General features: G+C 34.4%; 1 protein-coding gene across 2 annotated transcripts; it reads left to right on the top strand.

Annotated features, from left to right (window-relative positions):
* The first annotated feature begins 5,412 nt into the window (after positions 1 to 5,412).
* Positions 5,413 to 9,544, top strand: LOC109000476 (pto-interacting protein 1). Of its 2 annotated transcripts, none has more exons than XM_018977348.2 (8): positions 5,413 to 5,595; positions 6,648 to 6,777; positions 7,057 to 7,307; positions 7,392 to 7,518; positions 7,771 to 8,044; positions 8,458 to 8,590; positions 8,772 to 8,858; positions 9,229 to 9,544. In XM_018977348.2, exons 2-8 carry the CDS (start codon positions 6,693 to 6,695, stop codon positions 9,358 to 9,360), a joined length of 1,089 nt encoding a protein of 362 aa, XP_018832893.1. In that variant the 5' UTR covers positions 5,413 to 5,595; positions 6,648 to 6,692; the 3' UTR covers positions 9,361 to 9,544. The 2 variants fall into 2 exon arrangements, with proteins under 2 accessions (XP_018832893.1, XP_018832892.1); XM_018977347.2 differs by having other exon boundaries at positions 5,414 to 5,595; positions 6,666 to 6,777.
* Positions 9,545 to 12,020: the final 2,476 nt, after the last annotated feature.

Here is a 12,020-nt window from a genome sequence, read left to right as displayed (position 1 = left end):
CCAGGAAGAGAACCAAAGGTAAGGCTAGCCGGCGGGGCATCACCCCTCGCCACCCTACCCCAAAACGTTCGACATCTGCTTGGACGAGGTGGGGATCTTAGTCCTCCAGTCCCAATCCCAATATATATATATATATATATATATGTGTGTGTGTGTGTGTGTGTGTGTTTAAAAAAAATTCTTTTATTTTATTTTTTAAATAAAAACGATGTAAACGACATCGTTTAGGGTTAGATTTAACTTAAAACCTAGCCCCTAGCCCCTGCCCCCACGTCTCTTTCTTTCCCCTCTCTCTCCTTTTCTCCCTCTATCTCTCTGACTCTTCCTCCCCCCATTACTCTCTCTCTCTCTCTCTCTCTCTCTTTTCCTCTACTTCTTCTCATCCTCATTGACTCCTCCTCTACTTTTTCTGGAGGAAGGTGTTGGACAGGGGCCCCTGCCCACCGAGAAAGGTGTTGGATTACGGGGGCCCAAACTGTCCCCTCACCCATGCAGAGGTGGGGGGTGGGACAGGGGTACCCCCTTCCAGGGGTTTCGGATAGCACCCTTAATCGAAGGAGCCTAAAAAAGAAACAATAATACATGAAAAGACAAAAATGCCATAAACCAACGTAATCCCAAACAAAACAAACGAGGACATGGAGGTAACTTAAAAATCAAGTAAAAGATACTAGGACTGGTTTGGATAATGTGATAAGATTAGATGATCTGTGAATAGTAATTAAATAGTTTGTGAATAGTAGTGAAATTGTGGAGTTAAGATTTTTATGAGATTTTTGGAAATGAAAGAGAAAATATTAAATAAAAATATTATAAAGTTCAAATATTGTTATAATATTATTTTTACTTTAGGATTTGAAAATGTTGAATTTATTTTATATTTTGTCTAAAAGTTTGGAAAAGTATAATGATTAGGTAATTAGTAGATTAAAATTTGAAATTGAAATTGAAAAATATTTATATTTGTAGTTAGGGGTGTAACTGGTCCGGTTCGGTCTGATTTTAGACAAAATCTAGGACCAAACCGGTATATATTGGTTTTGCATTTTTCAAAACCAATTACGCACCGGTTACCCTCCTAAACCGGTACTTCCGATTTTACCGATTTCCGGTCTGATTTCTCAGTTTTTTTAAAATATAAGTTTGACAGTTTGTCATTAAAAATTTGTTTATTAAAAAAAATATGTTTTATACTTTTATTAAAAAAATAGGCTTTAATAAATATTACTTAAATAAAAAATCTGATTAACTAAAAACATGTTTTACTAAAAAGAGCATTTCCAAAAATCTGCTTGCAACATTTGCATTTTATCTTTTTTCCAATCTTTTCTAAACTAGTTTTTCCAACTCAACAGTCAACCCCGCTGCCTCAGAATTAAAATAAAATAAGTTACCCAATCAAAAGTCTAAATTAAAAGTCCAACAAATTACAAGTCCAAAAGTCTAAATTACAATTTACAAGTCCTTGAAGTCCAAAAAATTACAAGTCCAAAAACTTAAAAATCTTAATTACAAGTCTAAAAATCCAACAAATTATAAGTCCAATTATCCAAATTAGAAGTCCAAATTACAATAACTTAGAACATCCAACAAAAAACTTCAACTAGAACCAATAGACAATAATTATGCACCAAGCCACCAACTCCACCAACTCCAACAAAAAAGTTGAAGGCTTCAACAATCCTTGCAATTGTATGAAAATAAATCAAGTAATTAATTCCAATAAAAAGTTAGTCATTACATTAAATAAAATAAAAAAACTTAAGGAAAGATGTTATTCAAGTTAAAGTTGACCTACCATAAATTTAATTATTTCCTACCAAAGAAGTAGGTCTTGAAGAACTCCCTAGGTCTTCCATGAGCTCTACACAAAAGGGAAAAAAATAAGCATTATAATTAAAACAAATTACTAATATGATTTACACTTTATAGATAGTTAAAGAAAATGTGAATGATGCTACATACCAGTATCAATTTTCTCAAACTCTTTAACATCATCCATTAAAGTGAAAATGTTAATCGGGGCAAAAGAACGGAGCTAATTTTGTGTATAAATAAGGGCTTCTAATATAAGTGGAGATAGACTACTGCGGAAAGGATCTAGTACTCGACCTGCTGTGCTAAAAGCCGACTCAGAGGCCACTATAGATATCAGAACTACAAGAACATTCCGTGCAACTCTTGAAAGCACGTGGTATCTGATGGAGTTGACCTTCTACCAAGTCAACAAGTCGAATTTCACATCATCTTCTTCACATTTTCACATAAATATCTCTCCAATTCAGATTTACTCTCCAAAGAGTTCTCCGACTCCAAACGCTTCTTAATTTGTGCACGGATAAATGATCTGAAATTACCTTGACCTACCCCAGCAGTTGAACTTGTACTACTAGCCCCTCCCTCGCTTGATTGGCTCATAGTTTGATATTGTGCCCCAACATCACTTCTATCATTTTCACAATAACCATCATCATATAAACGAGTCAAGGCATCTTGAACCCGATCCACCAACATAAGAACTTTTGAACTATTATCCTCATATATTCCTTCAAAAATAAATGTTAGACAACACATTTTATATCGAGGATCGAGAACCAACCCAACATACAACAAAAGATTCATTTTTTCAAGATTTTCTCAATATTTCTCACATTTAGACTTCATACTAAATGTCATTATCCTCAAATTATGAGGCCCTTCCACACACTTCAAATTAATTGCAGATTGAATTGTTGCTAGCTCAAATACAAAACTGTTGCAAGTGACATAATTAGTTCCCGAGAAATGCAAGGTTGCATCGTAAAAAAGTTTTAAAAATTTTACAAACAACCTACTCTTATTCTAATCATCCATGGTTGGAGGCCCTAACTTGGATGTTCCTCATTTACCCAACTCACTTACACGGATGTTCCTCATTTAGTAGGGGGCTTGTACCTATTGCTTTTAGTGTTAAGACTTGATCCAGACTGGAAACCCAATACAGATTGGTTTTTATCCACTTTCCTAAGTGGAGACTTCTTATATATTTTTTCTAAGTGCCCCAGCATTGGTTTTGTGCCATTTATATTAGCATCACAAGCATAAGTCATCCCACAAAGGTTACATGCAGCCCTAGGTTTTGACTTATCCTCAGTGTTAATTTTTGTACAATAATCCCAATCTATAGATCTTTTCCTACCACTCACAAGACCAGTAGATAGTTTACTGACATTAGTATTGGGAGAAAGCGGATCATTAGTTGCTGTTGATTCCATGGTCCTTTGACTCCTTTCCATTATAGGTTGAACATCATCGGATGTTTCATTTGAAGGATCCATCTATAATAACAAAAATAAAATTAATAAAAACAACTATAACTATATATATATATATATATATATATATGGGGTAAGCTGTAAGCACTTGATCAGTTAAATGATTGAGTTGCTATTGGCCCATTGCCAATCAGTATTTTGTAATGAAGCAAGATAATGATGAATTATTACATGTTTTATTGATGATCACAGATTCACACTAGCCACCATTCGGTCCATCCCAAAACCAAACCTTTAATATTTTTGTTCTTGGAGAAGCTGAAAACTATAGGCAAAGTTTGAAAGTTATAAACCAATCATAAAACCCTAATAACACAAACTCAATTACAAAACCCTAATAACACAAACACAACCACAAACACAATCACAAAAATCCCCAAACTTCATATTCAAAAACCCTAATAAAACAAATACATTGAACTTATAAATAGGAAACAAAAGCAAAAACAAAAACAAAAACACAAAAACAACTCTAAACTCACCGTGAGGAATCGAAGACAGAGAGAGTGAGGTGAGGCCGAGGGTCTGTGCGACGGAGAGTGAGGCAAAAGGAAGAGAGAGTGAGGCTGAGGAAGAGAAACGAGAGATGAGAGACTAGAGGCTAGAGGCTGATTAGTGATTGCAGAAACAGAGAGTGAGGCGAGACCGTGAGAAAGTTGGGTGAGACCGCGAGAGAGTGAGGAGTCAGGACTGAGGAGACAGAGTGAGGCAGAGGAAAAGAGAGTGAAGCTGAGGAAGAGAGATGAGAGACGAGAGACGAGAGGCGAGAGGCAAGAGGCGGGGCAGATTGCAAAGAGACAGATGCGAGAGAGTGAGGCGGCAGAGCGTCTGAGTGAGGAAGAGATGAGAGACAAAAAGAGTGAGGACTGAGGAGAGACGAGAGTTTACTCTTTAGGGTTTATTGGAGAGGAAACGGCCCAGTGTTTGAACTATATAATATTAATAGTATTAATATTATACTATTAGCCTATATTATAATTTATATATTAGTATTAGACTATTAGTTATAAACTTATAGTGATTTAGTATAACTATATTAGTATAAGTATAACTATTAGTCTATTACTTATTAGTATAGTTATATATTATTATTAGTTATAAACTTATAGTTATTTAGTATAACTTATTAACTATATTAGTATAACTATAACTATTAGTATAGTTATATATTAGTATTGGTTATAAACTTATATATTAGTATAAGTGTATAAAATATATAAGTTTATAACTATATAATATATTATATATTAGACTATATATAATATAATTTAATATATATTTTTATGTTGAAAGTATATGATCAATTAAATTTTTATCTTTAAGATTAAACTTTTATTTTATAAATTATATAACATTATCTTATATATAATTATATTAATAACATATGATCAAATAAATTACAAATATTCATATTTAAGATTAACATTTTATGTTATAACTTATAATTTATAAATTATAATATGAAATTATATATACGACTTTCACATATAATTATAAATTATATATTATATATAAAACTTATATATAAAAATATTTTGTATAATATTAATTTTGTATAAAATAATAAAATTTATACATACATTTTCCCAACCGGTCTTGTCTGGAAAAGTGCAAAACCAGAACCGGTCCGGTTCTGGCCGATTTCCCTAATACACGAGCCGGTCTCAGACCGGACCTGTTTAAAATCGAAAAAATGGATCCGGTCCGAATCGATTTTTCAATTTTTTAGTGTAAATTTACATCCCTATTTATAGTATTTAGATATTAAAATAAAGTGAGATAAGATTGAATGAGATGAAATATGAAAATATCTAGATATCCAAACAGGGCCTAAGAAATAATTATTGAAACATAATTGAAGTTTTCATCGGTGATTTGAATATGGGCTGTGCTGCGCATCAGCCGGAAGCTGCAGCACACCACATAGGTTTTTTTTTTTTCTCACTCAATGCATTGAGTGTGCGGCGGCTTCAATAAACAGTAAGCTGATATTTATATTTTCTCTTTTGAATATACCCTCACCGATCTTGAACTAATCAAACCAAGACACGTACCCAAATACGACTCGGTATTACAGTGACTCAGCCGGGTCAAGTCTGTCTAGCTCGCCTCCCGCACCAATCCGAACCAGCAACACCTACTAGACAAGGTCCGGCCTTCGGGGCGCTTTATACTGCGCGTTCATCTCCCCTTATCTTGCGCACTCCCTTGCCGGCTTCGGAGCTGAGATCTCCCACTTCGTACGCACCTGCCGAGCTGCTGCCTCTTTCTCTGATTTCAGGTACGGATAGCTCTCTGTAACTCTTCAGAAATTTTAGTTCCGTTCCGTTTTGTTTTCGTTAGCCCATGCGTGTCGTTCCGTGAGTAGTTTCGAATTTGAATTGGGAGATAAGTGGATCTCAGTAAGAAATGGTTCTATTTCATGAATCGTGTAATTGATCTATACTTGTTTTTTCACTGTTTTCGTGGTATCTATGTTCGTGCTTATTTAGTTCTGATTGTTGATGGTGATTGGTTTTGATGTGCAGCATCCGTGTGTATGATAGCTGAAATGGATTGATTGGATGTTATAACTTCGTTTGTGGATATGGTTTATATTGAACTGATAAATCTTGAGGAATGTCGCTGGATATTCGTGCATTTTGTGTCTCTAAGAACTGCTGTGCCCCGAAACTTCCAAGAAATTAAACAAAAAAAAAATTCCGTGTGTTTGGAAACTTTAAGTTGTTTATGAAATTACTACTGTAATCCATGGGCATTTCTATCTCGGATGTGGTTAGCTCAATAGAACCTGCATTCCCAGCTACTTAGTTTGACTGCAGATATTCTTGTTTTTCTATTATCTGCACGTGTTCATATCCTTGGTGTCTTGTCATTGCCACAACCCTAAAAGATGAAGGAAGTGAGCTGGTTTTAGCACATTTATTTTTAGTGCATTACTTACTGAAAAAGGAAATGAAGGAAGCTGAATGAATATAGTTTTTGGATTACTATGTATTTTCCTTTTTCTTAAAGCTGATCCTGTTAGTTCGTTGGAGAAGATAAATTTACCATGTTCAAGTATGGAAAGTATAATAGCATGTTGCTTGGATGCTCATGGTTATAGTATGGCACTTCTGTTGAACCATTATGATAATTTCATTGCATCTTTTTTAAGCAGATTAATGGTAAGATTCATCATTTTAATTGCATTGTTGAACTTTTTTTTGGGACATTGTTCTTTTATGTGCTGTTCAATTTCTTATGAAGCACTTCAGCTGATCAAATCCATTGTTTTTGTCTTCTACATGCTTAACATGTAAAAATTAGATTTGATGATTTTGTTTGTCTAAGCTGATACTTCTGGATCAGAGAGGAGTACAATTGAGGGAAGGAATCATGAGCTGCTTCGGTTGTTGCCAAGAAGACGATGTCCATAAAGCTGCTGAAAGTGGAGGTCCATACATGATCAAACCTTCAGCAGGTAATCTGTCTGCTGAGCTAGAGTTGGTGCTATCAGGACTATAACTATTAAAGTAGCTTTGTAATGAATTGCTAGATCAATACATTCAATATTTGAATCAGTAGGTTCTAAAATGCAATGGCCAGCCAGGTTGGAGGTTTGCATTTTAATTTGTAATCTCTTATAGTTCTTAAATCCATTTTCTGAGACACACCCAAAAATGTGCGCTGCATTCATAACTGACTCATTGCGTTTTTGTTTTTCCTTTTTAATTATCTGAATTGAATTTTTGTCCTGCAGGAAACGTTGGAGGTTATTATACATCAGACACTGCTCCCAAGGGTCCACAAACTGTGAAAGTTCAGCCCATTGAAGTTCCTGAGATACCAGTGGATGAACTAAAGGAAATTACAGATAACTTTGGTACTACTGCATTAATTGGAGAGGGCTCTTATGGAAGAGTATATCATGGGGTTCTTAAAAGTGGGCAGCCTGCAGCAATCAAAAAGTTAGATGCCAGCAAACAACCTGACGAGGAATTTTTAGCCCAGGTATAGACAACTGTAACTACCATGTATGCCATATTGATAAAATGGGAGAAGCTTTTTTTTGTTAATTAATGTTATACTTTACAGGTTTCTATGGTCTCAAGGCTGATGCATGAAAATTTTGTTCAAATGCTCGGTTACTGTATTGATGGGAATTCCCGTATTCTTGCCTATGAGTTTGCATCTAATGGATCTCTTCATGATATTCTACATGGTAAGTAAGATTAAACTACAACTGTAAGATGTTAAAACCCTTATTGTATGTTTTTCATTTATAGCCATATTTTCTTGATTCATTTATTAGGTTACATCAAATACTGAAATAAGGAAATTTCTATGTAATTTATCAATTTAAAGTCATTTCTGTAATTTGCAGTGACTATAAGTGAGACCTGCTATATTTCCAGTTTCTGAGTGGTGTTAGTGTATCCTTTTGTTTTGTTTTTTTTTTTTTTTTTGGTGGCAGGGAGGAAGGGGGTCAAAGGAGCACAACCTGGTCCTGTTCTTTCATGGGCACAACGCGTAAAAATTGCTGTGGGGGCTGCGAAAGGGCTTGATTACTTGCATGAGAAGGCCAATCCTCACATCATCCATCGTGACATCAAGTCCAGCAATGTACTAATCTTTGACGATGATGTTGCTAAGATTGCAGACTTTGATTTGTCAAATCAAGCTCCTGATATGGCTGCACGTCTTCACTCCACTCGTGTTCTTGGAACCTTCGGTTATCATGCACCTGAGTAAGCAATTTATGGGTGCATCATGTTTGTTTTCATTCTCCTTTCGTTTGTGCCAAAGATTTCATGGTCATGAGGGAAGCTAATCTTTTTAACTTCACGTGAAATTGGCTGCCAAAGATTTCATGAAACCACCATGATGATTTGCATTGCACTAAATCACTCAATTCGTGCTCCTTTTGGTTTGTGAGATCTTTCCTGACTAGAAATGAATCCTTGTATATTCAATGTCAAAAGGTTCAAAGTGTTTTACTTGCCTCTCTTGCAATTATATTGGGCATCAGATGAGACTACTTGAGTATTTCTATATTAAAGCTTGATGCGAGACTTCATTTATATTTTAGTCTTTTTTTACCCAATGAGAGTGCGCTTCTTTGGTTGCATGCATTTTGTCATTCTGTACTTGTGGTTGGCAGGTATGCCATGACTGGACAGTTGAATTCCAAGAGTGATGTGTACAGCTTTGGCGTTGTCCTGCTTGAACTTCTGACAGGGCGAAAGCCTGTTGATCATACCTTGCCACGTGGACAGCAGAGTTTAGTCACATGGGTACTAGATTGCACTACTCTTTTGTGACATATTGCTCCTCTGATTTGTTTTCAATTATTTTGGAATAAAAATTAGTGGAGTGGAGACAGGAAGGTTTTCTTAAATCTAGCTCCTCTGTTTTGTGTCCAATTATTTTCTCCATGCACCCAAGCTGACTGTAGAAGGTTCTGAAATTTGTCAGGCTACACCAAAACTTAGTGAAGACAAGGTTAAGCAGTGTGTTGATACAAGACTTAACGGAGATTACCCTCCTAAGGCAGTTGCAAAGGTACTTTGTCCCCTCCCTTTTAACTTTTGAAGAAGTAGCATTTGTTTTCTCTATGCATTCGAATAATAATGATAGACTACCACTACATTTCAAGCAAAAAATATTAGACATGTAGCCTAAGAGATGTAAGGTAGAACTCAGAACATAGGTTATGCAGGTGGTTGGATATGAATGTAAAACTTTCATTTGAGAACAATTGTGTAGTCTTAGCTCAAGCAAAATTTACACACAACACACACACACATACAGATATTATATATATATATATATATATATTGAGAGAGAGAGAGAGAGAGAGAGAGCGGCAAAATAGATCAAACATCAATCCTACATGTAACATTGTAAGCCCTTTGTTTGTCCTGATTTACAGATGGCTGCTGTTGCTGCCTTGTGCGTGCAATATGAAGCTGACTTCCGGCCAAACATGAGCATTGTAGTCAAAGCCCTCCAGCCGCTGTTACATGCCCGGTCTGGACCTGCTGGTGAAACTCCAAGCTTATGATCTCTCTCTCTCTCTCTCTCTCTCTCTCTCTCTCTGCTTTTGCAGGTGCATATGTGCACATGTGAGTATGAAAATATAACAAAGGGATTGTAACATTGTTTCAGAAGGTGGTGATAAATTGTTTGAACAAGGTTCACTATGCTTCCATTATTTACAGTATTGATTTGTTCATAATTTGTGGCGCCGTCTTTCCTCTCATCTGGAATTACCCTCAAATTTTAATATTTGGGCTCTATTTTCTCTTCCTTCCTTTCTCCTAAAATGATTGCCGTCTTTACTTAAATTAAGAAAACTGCTACATATACAAATAAATTATACAAAATAAATTCACAAACTGATATGGCTTCACATGAATTCAACCGAAGGTGGCCACCGAAAAGTGTAATTTATCGGGTTATTACATACAAAGTTTAGTTGCTTTATGACCGTAGAAATCCGAATGGTTTACTTACTCATAACTCAGTTGGATCAAGACATGGAATGGCAAATCGGCTCCATCATCGAGGATTTGCCACTCTCATCTCAAATGCTGTTAAAAAATGGTCCTCTGCCCAGGTTTCTAAAATTGCCACGAGTTGCTACATCAGTTCTAAAGAATTGTAGCCCTTGACCCCATAGTTCAGAACTCTTTATCGAGTAATAATTTGTAAAAGTCCTAAACAAAATGAGAAAATATAATTACAGTCGGGAATGCATAAGTGCCACATAATTATTTAAAAAAAATGAATATATATGGAATTCATATGTAAAAAAAAATTAATTTTTTAATAGTAGACCACACACCCTTTTTCAAAGCGACTGCATGACGCTTGTGCACTTCACGACTGCATGTACTATTACTCAAATATAATTATACAAATCTCGCATAGTCATGTTAAAAAACAATTCACTCTTTGAAAAAATTTTAAAAAATTTAATTTTTCTAGTGGGAACTATTTTTTCTACAAATGATCTATGCAATACTTGTATAACTTAAAATTATATCTAACATTCCTCCAGTCTTCTTTGTATTGATATCATCCTTTACTACTATCTGCCATAAATCTTTGTTACTCTTTGCTCTCTTACGTTTGTTTGTTAAAAAAAAAAAAAAAAAGGATTATATCTAAATTATTATTCTTATTTCTTATAGTCTCTTGCTAACATATAATTACAAATTATAACTCGTCCCCCTCATCCTAAAGAGATTTTCTTAATACGAGCCATCCCATGAGTTAGATTGAAGTCTTGAATTATAGGATATTATCCTCGTTTATCATGCTAATTAATTACCTCTACTTAGAATTAAATATATATTTACAATTGAGCATATATAAGGATATATATATATATATACAAAAGTATTAACAACTTATACAAGAAACTCGTGGACATTTAAATAACTAAAATTTATTACAATTGATCGGAGTGGAAATAGAATGTTATTCCTATAACAAAATTATAAATAAATTCCTTTGCTTAAAAAAATATTATACGATACTCATGTTAATTCTATTAAAAACGAAGGGTAATATCATCGTTATATCGTATAATTTTGGATTTGATTCAATAATTCGTAACAAAAAGTTTCAAAGTGTGGATCTTTCCGCTCATAGTTTAAATATTTACTTAAGAAAAAATAAGTTTATCATTTATTTTATTATCAGTCTCTCGACATCTTTGACTTTACATCAAATAATTGATTTATAAATGAAACATAGTAAATAGTCTCTAATAATTTAATATCACATAATTAGATGGTGAGAAGATGATGGTAAAACTAATGGTAACAATTATATGTGGTTTGAGATATATATATATATATATATATATATAAATATTTAAATCTGCATAGCTTTGATCATTGATTAGCAAACATTAAATACTTTATCAGTCATAATAACACTCATAAGAGACAATTGAATATCCTCCATCCAAACACTTTCACATTCACATGATAAAAGCAAACTTGGCTAAACTGTGAGACACAACATTTGCTTCCCTATATATAAAATTAGCTCTCCCATTAGGTTTTCAAACAAGCATGGTTCTATTGTCTTCAATAATTTGCTCATATTTTGTCCAATTCTCTTCTGATTCATCAGTAGTTGGTTACACAAATAAGATAAGATAAGATAAGAGTTAAATAAAATATTGTTAGAATATAATTTTTATTTTAAAATTTGAAAATGTTGAATTGTTTATTATATTTTATTTAGAAATTTAAAAAAATTATAATTATTAGATGAGATGAAATTAGCCCCTAATTGATTTTATAGTTCAATTGTATGTTCTCTTTAATTTATACATAAATGCCCCCCTCCCCAAATTTTTTATGAAATTATAAACACTCATTTACAATTTTGTCGGCAAATTATTACAAACTCTAGCCGAAAGCTCTCTCTCCTTTTTTTTTTTTTTTTCCAAAGAGCCTCCCTAGCAAAAACCCAACCCAAGGGGTGAAGTTTCAGCTCTTCCCTCCCTCCTCCCATCTGGTTAGACCAGAGATTGTATGTAGTCCTTTATTTTTCAGTTTTTGTTTATTTTTCCGTCCAAAGTATGGCGAAACGCCGTTCTACTATTTTTTGAAGCCCAGCGACCATAGCGCGCCCCTCCGCAGGATTCCCAGGCTGCCGATCCTTCAGACGGTCAAAGGCTTTCGTCGAATGGAGCGGCAGGGG

Source organism: Juglans regia, chromosome 8 (genome assembly GCF_001411555.2).
Source record: "Juglans regia cultivar Chandler chromosome 8, Walnut 2.0, whole genome shotgun sequence".
Taxonomy (NCBI): domain Eukaryota; kingdom Viridiplantae; phylum Streptophyta; class Magnoliopsida; order Fagales; family Juglandaceae; genus Juglans; species Juglans regia.
Note: the sequence above shows the minus strand (reverse complement) of the source record. Positions and strands in the feature narration are given on the sequence as shown.

Excerpts from the sequence above, each read along its gene's own strand:
- LOC109000476 (XM_018977348.2), top strand. The coding sequence starts at position 6,693 with ATGAGCTGCTTCGGTTGTTGCCAAGAAGACGATGTCCATAAAGCTGCT. Across the intron at positions 7,519-7,770 it reads TCTTCATGATATTCTACATG|GGAGGAAGGGGGTCAAAGGA; the intron begins GTAAGTAAGATT and ends TTTTGGTGGCAG. Across the intron at positions 8,591-8,771 it reads AGCAGAGTTTAGTCACATGG|GCTACACCAAAACTTAGTGA; the intron begins GTACTAGATTGC and ends GAAATTTGTCAG.